This window comes from Aspergillus versicolor, assembly GCF_001890125.1.
Source record: "Aspergillus versicolor CBS 583.65 unplaced genomic scaffold ASPVEscaffold_3, whole genome shotgun sequence".
Taxonomy (NCBI): Eukaryota; Fungi; Ascomycota; class Eurotiomycetes; order Eurotiales; family Aspergillaceae; genus Aspergillus; species Aspergillus versicolor.
In genome coordinates, this window is record NW_024467526.1 from 2,327,784 (window position 1) to 2,344,582 (window position 16,799).

General features: G+C 51.4%; 7 protein-coding genes across 7 annotated transcripts; 6 read left to right on the plus strand and 1 right to left on the minus strand.

Annotated features, from left to right (window-relative positions):
* The first annotated feature begins 26 nt into the window (after positions 1-26).
* ASPVEDRAFT_39935 (uncharacterized protein) lies at positions 27-3,613 on the plus strand. The gene is made up of 2 exons (XM_040812031.1): positions 27-258; positions 351-3,613. The coding sequence occupies exon 2, from the start codon at positions 376-378 to the stop codon at positions 3,253-3,255; it is 2,880 nt and encodes a 959-aa protein (XP_040666214.1). The 5' UTR covers positions 27-258; positions 351-375; the 3' UTR covers positions 3,256-3,613.
* Positions 3,614-5,697: 2,084 nt separating this feature from the next.
* On the plus strand, positions 5,698-7,646 carry ASPVEDRAFT_128414 (ferric reductase family protein; the record flags this gene model as incomplete). Its single annotated transcript, XM_040806545.1, has 4 exons — positions 5,698-6,358; positions 6,412-6,473; positions 6,527-6,712; positions 6,774-7,646. 4 exons carry the CDS (start codon positions 5,698-5,700, stop codon positions 7,644-7,646), a joined length of 1,782 nt encoding a protein of 593 aa, XP_040666215.1.
* Positions 7,647-8,260: 614 nt separating this feature from the next.
* ASPVEDRAFT_27178 (glutathione S-transferase family protein) lies at positions 8,261-9,170 on the plus strand (the record flags this gene model as incomplete). The annotated part of the gene is made up of 3 exons (XM_040809987.1): positions 8,261-8,340; positions 8,414-8,467; positions 8,555-9,170. The coding sequence occupies 3 exons, from the start codon at positions 8,261-8,263 to the stop codon at positions 9,168-9,170; spliced, it is 750 nt and encodes a 249-aa protein (XP_040666216.1).
* A 741-nt stretch (positions 9,171-9,911) lies between these two features.
* Positions 9,912-10,542, plus strand: bbp (putative zinc knuckle transcription factor/splicing factor MSL5/ZFM1). Its single transcript, XM_040815274.1, has one exon. The coding sequence runs from the start codon at positions 10,096-10,098 to the stop codon at positions 10,441-10,443; it is 348 nt and encodes a 115-aa protein (XP_040666217.1). The 5' UTR covers positions 9,912-10,095; the 3' UTR covers positions 10,444-10,542.
* On the minus strand, positions 10,543-11,692 carry ASPVEDRAFT_569313 (uncharacterized protein). Its single transcript, XM_040815273.1, has 2 exons — positions 11,176-11,692; positions 10,543-11,056 (listed from the first exon to the last, which is right to left on the minus strand). The coding sequence occupies exons 1-2, from the start codon at positions 11,358-11,360 to the stop codon at positions 10,642-10,644; spliced, it is 600 nt and encodes a 199-aa protein (XP_040666218.1). The 5' UTR covers positions 11,361-11,692; the 3' UTR covers positions 10,543-10,641.
* Positions 11,693-12,403: 711 nt separating this feature from the next.
* On the plus strand, positions 12,404-14,622 carry ASPVEDRAFT_27180 (anion exchange family protein; the record flags this gene model as incomplete). Its single annotated transcript, XM_040809988.1, has 5 exons — positions 12,404-12,795; positions 12,879-13,027; positions 13,081-13,168; positions 13,222-13,718; positions 13,760-14,622. The coding sequence occupies 5 exons, from the start codon at positions 12,404-12,406 to the stop codon at positions 14,620-14,622; spliced, it is 1,989 nt and encodes a 662-aa protein (XP_040666219.1).
* A 404-nt stretch (positions 14,623-15,026) lies between these two features.
* dbp8 (ATP-dependent RNA helicase DBP8) lies at positions 15,027-16,692 on the plus strand (the record flags this gene model as incomplete). Its single annotated transcript, XM_040806565.1, has 2 exons — positions 15,027-15,559; positions 15,633-16,692. The coding sequence occupies 2 exons, from the start codon at positions 15,027-15,029 to the stop codon at positions 16,690-16,692; spliced, it is 1,593 nt and encodes a 530-aa protein (XP_040666220.1).
* Positions 16,693-16,799: the final 107 nt, after the last annotated feature.

A 16,799-nucleotide genomic window follows, 5' to 3' on the forward strand; every position in this document is an offset into this window, starting at 1 on the left:
TCGGCTTCTTGAATCTCGATCGGTCTCTTTGTTCTTTTACCTTCACGCACTCTACTCACCTGTATTTTATGCCAATATTGGCTATATGGGTGCATTGTATATTGAACAGAAATTATTTTGGCTTTTTTATTTGTTCCTGTCCATTCGGGAGTGGGACAATCTTGATATCCTACATACACTAAAGTGTTAAGTGCCCCGTCGCAAGCCGCCGAAGCATGAAGTGGACGAAGCTCTATGGTTTCCAGCAAGCAGAATCAAGTATGGAAAATTTACCTGGCATAATCTTTTTACCCGATATTTTACACACGCACGGCTAATCATACACCTCTTTCTTTTTTTCTCCATTGCAGACTGAAATAGCTGGCGCAACATAACATGGAAGATATCCGACCGACTGCGAAATGGGCAAATCGCATGTTGCGCCCTTTAACGTCCATTTACCATCGATTAGAAAAGCATAATGAGATTGTTACCAGTGTATTGGTTTCCAAGGCGCGAGAGAAGGAGAAGGGCAGCGCTGTCCTAGATGCCGAACAACGGACGCGTTCCTCTAGAAAGGCGGGCACCGCCGCCGGCACGACATCAACGACGACGACAGAGCAAGGATATAGTTACTCGGACGACGAGGAACCGAACGATCCGGCCTGGATCCCTGGGAAACCGATGGATAAACGCAGGATAAGACATAATTACTCGACCCGGGGGCGGGGGTTAAATGGGGCAGGGCCGCGGAGACGGAGCCGATTGTTGATTCGGAGCCCGGAGGCGCCGAAAACACTTCCGGGGGCTATTGAAATCGCGACACCCTTAATTACGGGCAAGATTCGTGGTGCGTTGGCGGAGTCTTCGCCATCGCTGAGGACGCAGCTTTTTCAGGGCCATCTAGCGGATGGAGTGCATAACGGGCTGGGGGGACCTGCAGAGAATCGAAAGCCAGGTCGGACGAAAAATAACAGTTTCAAGCGGTATCACGGGTCTTGGAAAGAGGTTTTGGATCAATCTGGGGACCCGGGGCTTGTGGATATTGCCCATTTATTGGATCGCATCTTTCTGAAGTTTTTGGGGAATACTCGGCCTTCACCACCAGAGGGTCAAGAGGATGGACCCCAGCAAGGAGCCCGATCTTTGTTGTCAATGACTGTGCGGCGCCTTCCAGAGTTTATTGCTGAGGAGCAACGGATGCAGGATGAATCAGAGGAAGACGGTGATGTGGATATGTGCGACGCGTATTTTACAGAGCTGGAAGCCGCTTATGCGCCTAGCGGTAACGGATGGCAACCACTTCGTGAGGCTGTACGGGCCCAAGGAATCTATTTAGTCTCGGGTATGATACAGCAGCGGTGGATAACCTCACTTGCAGCCTGTCGATTGCTAGAGGAGTGTTTATCGCAACAAGAATTGGACGCTTTCGAGTCGCTACAGACAACACTGCTCGCGAGTGTGGAGGAGTACCATTACCCATCGAGGTTGGATCCGGCACGACCGTCTGGTCACTGCAACGATCCTATTCAAATATTAATGAAATACTATATATGGCATCCCGCACGACACACATATGTGTTCGAAGAGCTGTCTAGGCTCTTGACGCGAGGGGCTATTCCGCCAGAATGGATGGTAACTATGTGGTGGAAGAAGTCTGTGGATCAGGCGATAATGCTGGTGTCAACGGAGGGTCGCGGGTACGCCGCTGCGAGGCGATTGATAGAGGCTGTGATCCTTTCATCCGCCGGTATCTACTCGAGGTACGACTCGAAGGTGTTTCTGAAAGAAAACCACAATCAGGCGCCACGCACAATACGATCCAGAGGGACTCGTACATCCATCTCCCTTATGTCAGAGTTATCAAACGATCAGAGCTCGTGTCCTGTCCCGATACAAGACGCTCTCAGCAATCTCATCTCCAGCCTCCTAACAGCCCTTTGTGGAATTTGCATTGCGCGATCACAGGCGCCCGGTGCGGATGAGAGGTCTGCGGGTTTGAAGATGCGGGGGATGGTCAACTATCTAGCTTTTACTGTTCAGCAGGCTGTTGAAAACGAGGCTGTAACTCACGACTTAGGGCAACAGGTTTTCCAACCTTTGCGACGAGGATATGTGCTGCTGGCGGACTGCACGCTGCAGTGTGGCGGGAGCGTAACTGCCGAGATCATCTACCACTCTGAGTCAGTTTCAAGGCGAAACATCGAATCCTTCTTCCGGGCGTTGGCATCCCGAGAAAATGTCGTGAGGGATTTGGCAAGGCTTGTGTCTCAGGTGTTTCACCATTCAGGAAGCGCACACGATCGAAGCTCTGTGCGTACCCCTCGAGAAATCCGAGCCAGGGTCTCGCAGCTTGCTCACTTGACCAGCGCCACAGGAGTTATTTTCCTACTAGGCAAAGTTGCTGTCGAAGTCGCAATGGCACATGCGGAGGGAACCCTACACCCCGATGACCATATTTGGGCCGTTGAAATCCAGGAAACAGTCGCTTCTTTTCTGGAGGACGATGGCTTTCAACAGTCGCACTCATCGAGTCAAGAATACACGAGCTTATACCGGTGGGAAGATAGTATAGGCGAATGGGTGGCAAGGACACCAGCGGCAAAGCCACGGGTTGTCACAACCAATATCGCAACGAGACCACAGCTGCGAAGAAGAGGACGACCGCGGATTATTGCGTGCTCGACGAGTAGCTCGTCCGCAAGCTCGATATGCTCGGAAAAGAGTGTTTCAAGTGCTACATCGTCAGCGCCATCTGTCCCGAAGAAGAGGCCTTGTACGAGTCAATATTCGGACCCCCGACCGTTCAAGAAGGCTTATAACACGCGATATGCGGAGCGTGGGTGGGGTAAAGAGGGCGATTGGACCAACAGCCCCGACTATTCACCATGTCAGTCTTCATCTGAAGCAGGGCACGCTCCGGTAGCCGCCCGTACAAGAACGGCAGTCAAGGACGAGTTGCGGCAGACGTCGGCGGATCAGCAGGGTACCACTCGCAGTCGCAGAGCAGGAAATACTCCTGTGGGACCAATCCCAGCGATTGAAGTCGTCATTATCAACAAGAATTCGCGAGACTCGGGCTACGAAGCAGCGCCTAAAGATCATACCAAGCCGATTAAAAGACCCGCCCGTCACTCATCTATTATTCCCAGGGCGAGTTCCAAGTATTCCGACAGGCGGCGGTCAGCTCCGGCTCCAATTATACGGAGAAGGACAGCAGCGGCGATCCCGTGTTCGCAGGATGACGACAGTGATGATGAGCTTAGCTTTCTCTAAACGCCCGGTCCCAGCTTTTCTTTTATCAGTTGCTTTTTGGATTCTTATTTGTGTTTGGAGGAGTCTTAGGGGGAATTCTGGTGTTTCATATGGTTCAGCGTGATACCCTGGGCATTTGATTACTGTTTATTGGTTCAATTTGTTATAGTGTACAAGGATATTCTGCAAGCGTCTGTGTGAAGTTGTGCCGATTCCTGCGAATACCCCCTTCTAGCCGCAGAAAATCAAATTTACTTGTTCAATCAAGCCAACCTTGATGGATTTGCCATTTCAACAAAACTTTATATGATGGCATACCTACCTGTGTCGTAATTCCTGCGGTAGTCGAGTGTCTTCAATAACCGTTGTGCCAACTGTTTAGGTAAATTAAATAGCTAAACTAGTGGGTAGATAGTCACTCGCGGTAGGTGTTTAGATTAAATATTAATGGAAATGGATCCATGCTCATCCCAGCTCCTGGAAGAAAGGGGAAAAGCCGGGTTATTTCCAGAACTCTGGATCTTCGGACTGGTGAGACGGTGTAGGTATCACCATGTTTCGTCCGTTGTAGCCAGGACCAAGCGTTCAAGCCAATGCCGGGAGCAATTGAGGCAAACACCTGCAAAGTACTCGGTATATTGAAGCAGCCACGTACTACCGTTGGTAACCTTAAAAGGTTTCCCAGGCCTGGACAAGGGTGATCCAGTACTATAAACCTACTCCATTTTCATACCGCCCACCGCTTTATCCGATTATTGCCCGAAGTACGGGTGAATTAGATTGATCTGGGCCGGCTGGCATAATGAGGCGAGAAATAATTTCATGAGAGAGATTCTTTGCCCAGGGCCTCAATGAGGCATATCTCCTGCAGTCCCATGGAATCCGTACAGGTGACCAGCATCGTCAACGAGTCACAGGCCCGGGAGGCTGCTACTTCACACCGAATCAGGACCGGAGAAGGCCAGTGGTGAACCTCCAGGCTGTAACATAGCAAGATGGTATACGACCCAGGTCCACTGTCTCCCGTCGGGGAAATCCTGTCAGGACGCAGGACTGGTTGATAAAGGGCGAGATTTGTCCCGTCTCTGGGCCAGAGCGTAACGCTCAGCAATCGTTCCCTGCAAGTTGCTAATCGGGATGTGACAGACTCGGATGTGGCTCACACATCACCCACAGTAGGTGTTTGAGAGGTGCATAGTCAAACCGCCACCTGATTTTTTCTCATATCGGAGGTCATATAAGGGAGCCTTGGGGGACTCCGTAGTTAATATATTGGCCGGGCCGCAGCATATTAAAGCTGGCCTTGGGCCGAGACCGGTGTTGGCAGTAGATGAAGGACTGAGTCGACCGGGGGTCTCATAGTGGAACAGCGATAATCGAAAGAATCCTGCCGTGTCTGTTCGTGTTTGGTGTTGACGGCTTTGGCCCCGCGAGTCAGAGTGTCTTGCCTCGACGGCATGAGGGGTGCAGTCAGCAGTCAGCAGTGTGCGCAAACTCGACAGCTCCCCTGCAGGGACACCCAGAGCAGAGACAGGATTGTATCTTCGCAGATCAAGAGAGCCATGGATGGCGCTGTCAGGCCTGTTTCAACAGTAAAGCGGCGGCCCCGAGTGGCTGCGCAGTCCTGAAGAGTCCCGCTGATGTGTTTCATCGTGTGGCCACTCACCTCCGGCCGCTCTCTTGACTTTGCGCCTCCTCTCCACTCCCAGCGCTGATCTGGACGCAATGCGCGCTCATTTGCTCGCGGCCATTCTCCAGAATCAATCTGAGCCATCCTCGCTTCCACTCAGATTCCCGCTTGCTGTTTGCCGCCAAGTCGCACCATATCGTGGGCCCTTGCTGCTCGCGCTTGGATCGAGGGGAGGGGTCTTTCGAGGCCCTGGAGGCCCAGGACTTATATGCAATAATCCAGCATGTCCCCTTCTGCTTGGCAGTTTGGGCTTTTTTTCCTCTTCTTTTTCTCCTTTGCGTCCGACCGAGTGTTGACACTTGATTCTCGAGGCTTGCAGTGGCTGGTTCACTACTAACTTCGCTCACATTCTTTGCGTTGCCCATCAACACCGACGATCGCTATTCAGGAGATTCAATAGAAAGAGGAGTCCGCCGCCCAAAGGAGATCGAACCCTTTGGACCTCAACCTCTCTCGTTTCAGACCCAAGCATCTGACAACGGTGCTCCTGGGGATTGTTTCACGGTCTCGATCTCTTTTGTCCGCCAAACACAGAGGGAGACCCTTACAACCTCATTGTTCATTCACCCCTTGACAGTCCCCGGTCGCTCGCTCTTTTGGGCCGTTTGAGACTTATAGTGGTGATTGGGACACTCGCGTTCGCTTGGTTATCTTCGCTCTTTTCTGGGGGTTATTTTCGTCGTTCAGAGCTGGTCTCGTCCCCCATATACTCGCACTCTGCGCCTGTTATTTCGTTATATATACACCCGGCTCTTCAATCGGGTTCCACAGCCATGGCTTCTATACTTCTTTCCATGTCCCTGGTTGGACACTCTTTAGCAGCAGACCTCGAAAAGCGTCATGGCGACGAGAATCCGTTCTATGAGGCTCTCAATGATGACCTTGCTCGCTACTCATTACTAGCACTCGGGTGCTTCGCGGCATTGATGTACATTTGGAAGATGTGGTTTCGCCTCGCCGGCCACATGCGACGACTCGCAAGCTTCAACAACGAGCGTCAACGCTATTTCACGCCTGCCCATCCGACTCTCGCGAAGATCAAGGAACACATCGTCTACGCGCCTCTCTTTCGGAACCGCCACAACCGCGAGTTCCAGCTCTCTCGCGCCGTCAACATGGGCACCCTGCCCAGCCGATTCCACACATTCATTATCGTTGGCATTATCGCAATGAACATCACCCTCTGTTTCGTCACCGTGCCCTACAAGTCAGAACCCGACTCAGTGTCAGGCGTTATCCTTAGCCGAAGTGGTGTCATGGCGACCGTGAACTTGATCCCTCTCGTGCTTTTGGCAGGCAGAAACAACCCCATGATCACCCTTCTTCAGGTGCCTTACGACACCTGCAATCTGATCCACCGCTGGCTCGCTAGGATCGTTGTTTGCGAGGCTATCGTCCATACCCTCGCCTGGCTTATCCCGAAGGTGCAATCTTGTATGTGCTTGCTCCAAGCGTTATATTTGGATATCATCGCTAATTATACATAGACGGCTGGGGCACAGTTGCGGCCTCGTTTGCAGGCAGTGAATTCATTCGAAGTGGCTTGATCGTAAGTTCGCCGGCAAATCAATCTATTGACAGAGTTATATTGACTTCTTCCAGGGCACCTGTGCCTTCCTTGCGCTTCTCTTCCACTCTCCCTCCGCACTCCGTCACGCTTTTTACGAAACCTTCCTTCACCTTCACATTGCCTTTGCCGCTCTCGCCTTTGCCTACCTATGGATTCATTTGGACGGGCGAAATGCTCAAAACTTCCTTCTGGCGACGATTGTTCTCTGGGCGTTGGAGGTTAGTCTTTCCTTCCTACTTAATTAATGCCAGATGATGAAGCGAGCTAATATACGAGCAGAGGTTTGCACGTCTTGCGATCATTGTGTACCGCAATATTGGAGGCCGCACTACCACCGCGGTTGTGGAAGCTCTTCCCGGTGACGCTATGAGAATCACTCTCAAGCTGTCGCGCCCCTGGTATTTCGAGCCCGGCCAGCATTTGTACCTGTACATGCCATCAATCGGGTGGTGGATGTCCCACCCGTTCTCGGTCGGGTGGAGTGACGTGGAAGATGTAATGGGTGACGAGAAGAGTCTCCCTGTGAGCCACCGGGATGTCTACGGCCCCCAAAAGACGACGATCTCGCTGCTCGTCCGCCGCCGAACTGGCTTCACCGACAAGCTCTTCCAGCGCGCCGTGAGCGCTGTCGACTGCAAAGTCTCTCTAACGGCCCTCGCCGAGGGCCCATATGGCGCGATCCATTCCATGGACTCATACGGGTCAGTCCTCCTGTTCGCCGGAGGTGTTGGTATCACCCACTTGGTACCATTTACCCGCCATCTCGTCCAAGGATATGCGGATGGAACTGTGGCAGCACGCCGCGTCACGCTGGTCTGGATCATTCAATCGCCGGAGCACTTGGAATGGATCAGACCCTGGATGACCAGCATTCTGGCAATGAACCGCCGACGGGAGGTTCTCCGGATCATGCTGTTCATTACGCGGCCGCGCAACACCAAGGAAATTCAGAGCCCTAGTTCCACCGTGCAGATGTTCCCTGGGCGACCAAACATCGACACGCTAGTCGGCATGGAGGTCGAGAACCAAGTCGGAGCAATGGGCGTGTTAGTATGCGGTAACGGCAGTCTGAGCGACGATGTTCGCCGGACATGCAGGAGTCGACAAGACAAAACCCAGATCGATTTTGTCGAGGAGAGTTTCACGTGGTAAAAGAAACAATGTAAGAGGTGGTTGGTTACAGTCTTATTGTTAGACTATGAAAGAAGTGCAAGCAAACCTTTTTTGTTGATGACAGATCTTTGTCTCTCAGGCGCTTGGAGTTCATCTATCAGACACTTGGGTAGATGAGAGTTGTTACACGTTTCGCTGTAGATATTTCTCTGTCTTTTTAATCTCAAACCACTTACCCATGGCATCTGGCTTCTATCTTAGTCCACGTTTTTCCAATACCCGCTTCTCTCGGCCCCAACGGCTTATCAATCGATTCTCCAAGTAAACTTGGTCCCTCGGCCGGGGTAGACTTCTCCCACCACGGCTACTTTTATTTGAAGATCGTGAAGTAGCTTAGAAATCAACCGCCCGTAGTATTGTGGGGCCCTCAGGGCGATGGCATCATTACTTGTGTGCGGGAGTGGCCCAAGGTTGAGGTAACTCATGCACCACCTCAATTATAAATAATGAGCGGGGTCAAGTGGGCGCCGGCTTTGAGGGTATATAAAGGCCGTTCGCCTAGCTTCAGCTTCCGCAGTTTCTCCCGTCATTACCAACCATCCTCGGTACCTCCATCGACTCGATTCAATCGATTCTTTTCTGCATCTTCCATCATGTCTAGCCCTGATATCACCTTGTATACAACCCAGACTCCCAATGGAATCAAGATATCCATTGCTTTGGAGGAACTTGGGTATGCTTGCCCGCCCTACCTTTCTATACTTCCCAAAGCACCCAAATAGCTACAGTATTAACCAATTCTACAGACTCCCCTACAAAGTCGAGAAGATTGACATCAGCAAGAACGTTCAGAAAGAGCCGTACGTCCTGTCGCCTTCTTTTACCCCGCTCGATACCCCTCATACTCCTACCACTTCACAAGAAAGCTAATCAAAGAACACCAACAGCTGGTTCCTCGAAATAAACCCCAACGGCCGCATCCCCGCGCTCACAGACACATTCAAGGACGGCAAGAAGATCCGCCTCTTCGAATCCGGCAGTATCCTCACCTACCTCGCGGAGCAATACGACAAGGACCACAAGATCTCATACCCCCAGGGCACCCGCGAGTACTACGAGACAATCAGCTGGCTATACTTCCAAAATGCCGGCGTTGGCCCAATGCAGGGCCAGGCGAACCACTTCTCGCGGTACGCGCCCGAGCGCATCGAGTACGGCGTGAACCGGTACGTGAATGAGACGAGGCGGCTATACGGTGTTCTGGATGCGCATCTGGCGCAGTCAAAGAGCGGGTTCCTGGTGGGTGATCATATTACGATTGCGGATATCTCGCACTGGGGGTGGGTTGCTGCTGCGGGATGGGCGGGAATTGATATTGAGGAGTTCCCGCATCTGAAGGCTTGGGAAGAGAAGCTGGCGGCTAGGGAGGGGGTTGAGAAGGGGAGACACGTGCCTAATCCGCATACGATCAAGGATTTGTTGAAGGATAAGAAGAAGGCTGACGAGGAGGCTGCGAAGGCCAGGGCTTGGGTGCAGGATGGAATGAAGAAGGATGCTAAATAGTTCGTACGCCGTATGGTTTTTGCCCTGGTTGGCTAACTGCGACCAGGAATTTTGAGCCGGATTGCTGATGGTTTCCTATGTAGTCAAGTGAGCTCGAAGTATTAATTTAATAATATTATTATTTCCTCTATATGTGAATTCATTGTCTTTGTTTTCACACTAGCTGTGGTATAGTTGACAATCTGCCCGGGCGTGGATGCTGACTCATATAATTTCTCAGCCCACGTGATCAGGTAGCTTGCCACATCCGAGGACATTTCTTTCACTTTACAGTTGGGCCAATTCCTTTATCCTTACTTATCAGACAGGTTTATTTTCAGCATCTACCCAAACTCAGGAAGATGTCGTGGCGCAACCAAGGCATCACGGGCTCTAACAATATCCCTTTAGGGAAGAGACGGTTTGGTGGTGATGAGGACGATAGTCGTACCGCGACTCCTGCGTCCGCCGCTGGGGATCACCGTGGTAGAAGTCCTATTCGAGGTATGTCCTTTGCCTTACTGTACCTTTTCCCACACTTTCTAACTAGATTCGATTGCAGCCGACCCTCCAGCTGACGGCGTCAAGAGACGCAAGAAGCGCAACCGTTGGGGCGATGCTCAGGAGAACAAGGCCGCAGGTCTGATGGGCTTGCCCACCATGATTATGGCCAACTTCACCACCGAGCAGCTCGAGGCTTATACTCTCCACTTGCGTATTGAGGAGATTAGCCAGAAGCTCAGGATCAACGATGTCGTCCCCGCGGATGGCGACAGGTTAGTACCTCCATGTCTTCAACATATCTTATTCGTGACGCTAACATTTATCTGCTAGGTCCCCGTCTCCCCCGCCACAGTACGATAACTTTGGACGACGTGTAAACACTAGGGAATACCGCTATCGCAAACGCCTTGAGGATGAGCGTCACAAACTCGTGGAAAAAGCGATGCAGACCATTCCTAATTATCACCCGCCCTCTGACTATAGGCGTCCCACTAAGACCCAAGAGAAGGTCTATGTGCCTGTGAATGACTACCCAGAGATTAACTTCAGTATGATAACTAACCCTCTAACTCCTAACCGTTTTGCACTCACTCGTTGCTCGAGTCGGGCTCACGATCAAGACATCGCTGCTTCTCAGCGATTCTTTTTCGGCTCGCTTCTTGCTAACCCTTGCTTTTTTTTGTTGCTTAATGTTGCGCACATGCCTTTTTACATCATCAAGAAATACCAAGGAAAACAAACCGAACTAACACATAGCTCTTGCTACCTATTACAGTTGGCTTACTCATAGGTCCCCGTGGAAATACATTGAAAAAGATGGAGACCGAGTCTGGTGCAAAGATTGCTATCCGCGGAAAAGGCTCCGTCAAGGAAGGAAAGGGCCGGTCTGACGCTGCTCACGCTAGCAATCAGGAAGAAGATCTTCATTGTTTGATCATGGCAGATACTGAAGACAAGGTTAACAAAGCAAAGAAGCTTATACACAACGTTATTGAGACGGTAAGCATTCTCTTATTCTATATTCGAATATTTTCACTAATGGTTGATGCAGGCTGCCTCTATCCCCGAAGGTCAAAACGAGCTCAAGAGGAACCAACTTCGTGAGCTGGCTGCTCTCAACGGTACTCTTCGTGATGATGAGAACCAAGCTTGCCAGAACTGTAAGTGCATTGTTTTCTCCCATTTGAACTCTAGCTAACATGGAATAGGTGGTCAAATCGGCCACCGAAAGTACGACTGTCCCGAACAACGAAACTTTACTGCCAATATCATTTGTCGCGTCTGTGGAAATGCTGGCCATATGGCTCGTGATTGCCCTGACCGCCAGAGAGGCAGCGATTGGCGCAACAATGGCGACTTCAACGGTGGCCGTAGAACTATTGGCGGCGGTGATGCTGTTGACCGGGAGATGGAGGTACGTTCACTCACTAGTAGGCTCTTTTTTTTAATAAACGCATGCTAACGTCTCCTCAGCAACTCATGAACGAATTGTCTGGTGGTGCTCCTGGGCCTGATGGCCAACCCATGCGCCGGATTGAAGGTGGCCCCGACGGCTACGACGACGGAGATATGAAACCCTGGGAACGCCCTCCTCCCGCAGGAGATGTGGCCCCTTGGCAACAACGCGGTGGCCGCCGCGACAACCGTCGGGACGACTATGGGTCTCGCGACAACGGCGGTGCAGCACCTTGGGCCTCGCAAGGCCATGGTGCCAACGATTACGGTTATGCAGCTGCCGGGTACGGCGCTCCCGGAGCTGCTGCACCCTGGCAACAGGCAGCTCCTCCTGCGCCTGGACAAGCTCCTTATGGTTATGGAGGCTACCCCGGGTATCCCCCTGCTGCCCCTGGTATGGCTCCTCCTGGCGCTCCTCCAGGTCTCGGTGCGCCTCCACCCCCGCCCGGAATGCCCTCGATGTACTATGGCGCGAGTGGCAGTCCTCCTCCTCCTCCTCCGGGCGAAGGACCTCCCCCTCCACCTCCAAGTGACCAGCCCCCGCCACCTCCTCCCGCTTAAACAAATGATCGGTACTTTTGTTCGTTGTTGAATTGTTTTTAGTTGCTACAAAATGGTAAGGGCGAAGGCTCCTTGGTTTAAAACAACGAAGGGACAGTATTACGCTTGGTTTCCTTCCGGGATCAATTAGTCTAATCTGGTGTTTTTTTATTTTTTTTTCATGGCGTCTTATTAACTGCTACTAACGTCTAGTACTAACCGTACGAATTGATTTTCTATTTTCCCATCGAGAAGTCGAGATGCCCAATAGAACCTTTGTAATTCGAACCTTCCGTGGCCTGCGCTAGTTCAGCAGGAGTGGGAGGGCGTTGTTTTTCCAGAGCAGCGAATGATAAAGTCCACTTATCTTTAAGGAGTCAACCCTCATCCACCAGAATTGAGCAAGTGCATGGTAATGACGACAGCCCCTGGTCACTGTTGTCGCTGGAGATTGTGGAGTAGATTCGTGCCTTAGGCCTCAATACCATCTTAACTGCGTATTTTCCCTGCATCCCTACCCTACCTTTTCTCTCTTATGGCGGTTCGAGCCTTTTCAAATGGCTGTCGTATACCTTATTTAGCGGGGCCGTTTTAGGCTTGGCTCTTTTTCTTAGATATTTAAGACCCCAGGTTGTTCTGTCCGACAGAGCTTTTGTCAAGAATTCGGCTATTCCTATCAACCGCATCGGCTGTGCTCCGCAAAGCAACATCCCGCTGCATACAACCACAAAAACCACGGTCTGTACAACTCCAACATGGGATCACCTAGCCGGGAATCTTCGTCCCATGGGCCCTTGCATTTCCCCGGGTCCAACTTCCACGCTTCGTCCTCTCCACCGGCGTCCTCTCATTCCCAGCGGAGGTCCTGGCGATCGCCCTCGAAGCTGTTCTCTCGTCACTCCTCAGCACCATTTGAGGGCGCGCAAGATGAAGGCTCTGCCGCTCCTGAGGCGTCAGGAGAACAGACTCCGCGTGAGCACTACCACGAGGAGAACACAGTCAATGATGAGCCCAGATGGTGGCGAATTCGTTTCTTCCGCGGCATGGTTGACGATGTCAAACGGAGAGCTCCTTACTATTGGAGTGATTGGGCTGATGCTTGGGACTACCGCGTTGTCCCTGCTACTGTCTATATGTATTTTGCGAAGTATGCTTGCCCCTCCTAGCACCATGGACATGAACTACCTGGAGTTGGTTGGAAGTATGTGTTTATTCTGACTTGGGTTACAGCATTCTACCGGCTTTGGCTTTCTCGCTTGATATGTTTGAGAAAACTCATCAAAGTTACGGCGTCAATGAGGTACTTCTAGCTTCAGTATTGGGCTCTTTTGTATTTTCTGTCTTTGCGGCTCAGCCGTTGGTGATTGTTGGTGTAACTGGTGGGTTGATCAATCCTCGTAGTTGTGGAAGGCGAGATCGCTTATAGTCGCAGGTCCGATTACGGTGTTCAATTACACTGTTTACGACATTATCGCACCGCGCGGGACTCCATATCTTGCGTTTATGTGCTGGATTGGCATGTGAGTGTTGCCCCGTCTGCCTTGATTGATTATGATTGTTAATGTCCTTCTAGCTGGTCGCTTATTATGCATTGGATACTTGCTATAACTAACGCGTGTAATGGTTTAACCTATGTTACTCGCTTCTCTTGTGACATTTTTGGATTCTATGTTGCATTTATTTACCTCCAGAAAGGAATCCAGGTCCTGACGAGACAGTGGGGATTCGCCGGAGAGACATCTGCGTATTTGAGCATCATGGTGGCCCTGCTGGTCCTCATGTCTGCGTGGATTTGTGGAGAGCTTGGAAACAGCAGTCTATTCCAAAGATATGTTCGCAAATTTTTGGAGGATTACGGTACGCCGTTGACGATTGTTTTCTTCACTGGATTTGTACACATCGGCCATATGAGGAATGTCGAGGTTGCGACGTTGCCGACTTCGAAATCCTTCTTTCCTACCGCGGATCGTGGATGGCTGGTGCACTTCTGGGATATTGATGTTGGGGATATCTTCCTCGCAATACCTTTCGCTATTCTTCTTACTATCTTGTTCTACTTCGACCACAATGGTGAGTTGTTAACCTCCCAGTTGCACTGACTCCACTAACAGACGCAGTATCGTCACTAATTGCGCAGGGAACGGAGTTCCCCCTCCGCAAACCAGCAGGTTTCCACTGGGACATCTGGCTGCTGGGGCTGACCACATTCGTTGCCGGAATCCTGGGTATCCCATTTCCAAATGGCCTCATCCCGCAAGCACCCTTCCACACGTCGGCTCTTTGCGTCACCCGCAATGTAGCGGATGAGGACGACACCAACAAGGGAAAAACAATCCGCGTTACCGACCACGTCGTGGAGCAGCGAGTCAGTAACTTTGCACAGGGTCTCCTAACGCTAGGCACCATGTCCGGTCCACTTCTTATAGTCCTCCATCTAATCCCCCAAGGCGTCATGGCCGGCCTCTTCTTCGTCATGGGAGTCCAAGCCCTCCAAGGCAACGGTATTACCCAGAAATTGATCTTTCTAGCTCAAGACCGCGATCTCACACCCCGGTCAGACCCGCTCAAGGGCCTGGAGCGCCGCAAGGCTATCTGGGTGTTTGTCATTCTTGAACTTATCGGCTTCGGCGGCACCTTCGCCATTACGCAGACGATAGCTGCTATTGGATTCCCGGTTATTATTCTGTTCCTGATCCCCGTGCGCTCCTTCCTGCTACCTCGCTGGTTTACTCAAGAGGAACTCTCTGCGTTGGATGGGCCCACTGCAAGCCCGTTTACTATGGAAAGCGTTGGCGGCGTTTATGGACACATTCCTGACCCTGAAGAAACCAGTTCTCAGCGCCCAAGGGGAGAGGGTCTTATGCTCCCCGCGGAACCTGGTTTGGTTCCTTCAGCGCCGGAGAATGATATTGAAATGGGAGTCTACGAGCACCAAGCGAGACGGAGGGGACACACGGGAAGTCGAGGTTGTTAGCAGGAATAACCTACGTTTTTGGTACCACACTTTATTATTTTGCGAGTATATAGCCATATAAACGCAAATTCCTAGCCAATAGCATTTAATCTATGCATAGATCGTAACTGTTAGCCATAGTTAGTTATTGACAGCCAGAGTATTAGTCAGTGTTAGCGCTCCCCAAGGAGGGTTGATCCTTTTTGCAGTGGTAAAGTCTGCAGTATATATATATTGTCAACCGGAGAGAACATGCAATAGAGACCCTTACTAAGTAAGGGTGCCCTTTTTAATCAAGCGGTAAAATTGCTCACATCTATATCGAGTCACGTGATGCATAGATATTCACCGCCTACGCGGTCACCATCAACTTTTTTTTACTGCCGGGGGAATTGGAAGAATTTCAACAAGCAGCACAACACATTATGGCGCCCTCATCTCCCTCCGAGTCTGTTTCACGGGAATCCTCTGTGTCGTCAGATGCCTCTGATGGTGGGATTGAGGTAGACCCAACAGAGTTGCAAACCCGTACTCCAAAACGCCGGCGCCTCTCAGAGTCCTCATCAGACTCATACACCGCAGCGCCCGCCCCAGCACCGCTGCCCTCACTATCACGAATCAAGAAAAAGACCACGGCAACCAATGATAATACAGCAGGGAAGGATGATCAGAATCCTGTTCTTATTAAAGACGCGCTGGAGATAGGGCTCAATGCCGAAGAGTCTTCGTTTAAGGTGCTGAAAGTGGCGCCGTGGTTAATTGGCTCATTGACGACCATGGCTGTTCGCAAGCCAACTGCCATTCAACGGGCTTGTATTCCAGAGGTTCTGAAGGGAAGAGACTGTATTGGTGGTAGTCGGACGGGTTCCGGAAAGACAATTGCCTTTGCGGTACCGATGTTGCAGAAGTGGGCAGAGGATCCGTTTGGGATTTTTGGATTGATTTTGACGCCGACTCGGTATGACTTTTCTGGCTACCCAGATGACAGCCAAAAGAGAGGGAGAGAATTTAGAATGCTAACTGTACGCTAGTGAGCTTGCGCTTCAGATCTTTGAGCAGATCAAGGCCATTTCCGCCCCGCAAAGCATGAAGCCAGTTCTCGTCACCGGCGGCACAGACATGCGCTCGCAGGCCCTCGAGCTCGCACGACGACCTCACGTCGTTGTAGCCACCCCCGGCCGTCTGGCAGATCACATCAACACCTCAGGTGCAGACACAATCGCAGGCCTCAAGCGGGTGCGTATGGTCGTTCTCGACGAAGCAGACCGCCTCCTCTCTCCCGGACAAGGAAGCATGCTCCCAGATGTCGAAACCTGTCTCTCCACCCTCCCACCCTCCAGCGAACGCCAAACGCTCCTCTTCACAGCAACTCTCACACCGGAGGTCCGCGCGCTCAAATCCATGCCGCAATCCAACGGAAAACCACCCATCTTCGTCACCGAAATCTCCTCCGAAACTAAAGATTCCGTCCCACCTACCCTCAAACAAACCTACGTCCAAGTCCCGCTCACCCACCGCGAAGCCTTCCTCCACGCCCTCCTCTCCACAGAGTCAAACAGCTCCAAATCCGCCATCGTCTTCACAAACACCACCAAAACAGCAGATCTCCTCGAGCGTCTCCTCCGCTCACTGGGCCACAGAATCACATCCCTTCACTCTACATTACCCCAGTCTGAGCGAAACTCGAACCTGGCCCGCTTCCGAGCAACGGCGGCCCGCGTCCTCGTTGCGACGGATGTCGCTTCGCGTGGTCTCGATATCCCGTCCGTTAGTCTGGTTGTTAATTTCGATGTCCCTAGAAACCCGGATGACTATGTGCACCGTGTTGGACGTACTGCGCGTGCGGGGAGATCTGGTGAAGCGGTGACGCTTGTGGGGCAGCGCGATGTGCAGCTTGTTTTGGCCATTGAGGAGCGGGTTGGGAGACAGATGGTAGAGTATGAAGAGGAGGGTGTTAATCTTGAGAGTCGGGTTGCGAAGGGGACGTTGTTGAAGGAAGTGGGGAGTGCAAAGAGGGAAGCCATGGTGGAGATTGATGAAGGGAGAGATATCTTGGGTAGGAAGAGGAATAAGTTGAAGAAGGTTAGGTAGTTCAGTTCAATTCTGTTTATATTATTGTATAAAGATAGAGTGTACTTCGTTTAGTATACACGGTGTGTTTCTCTACTTCTCTTTTGAGCGAATAATAAAGCCAAAGG

Coding starts and splice junctions, on each gene's coding strand:
- ASPVEDRAFT_569313 (XM_040815273.1), bottom strand. CDS start 11,360: ATGGCCTTGCGAGGCCCAAGGTGCTGCACCGCCGTTGTCGCGAGACCC. Junction 11,057..11,175: donor ACCTTCAATCCGGCGCATGG/GTTGGCCATCAG, acceptor CCTCCATCTCCC/GGTCAACAGCATCACCGCCG.
- ASPVEDRAFT_39935 (XM_040812031.1), top strand. CDS start 376: ATGGAAGATATCCGACCGACTGCGAAATGGGCAAATCGCATGTTGCGC.
- bbp (XM_040815274.1), top strand. CDS start 10,096: ATGCAGACCATTCCTAATTATCACCCGCCCTCTGACTATAGGCGTCCC.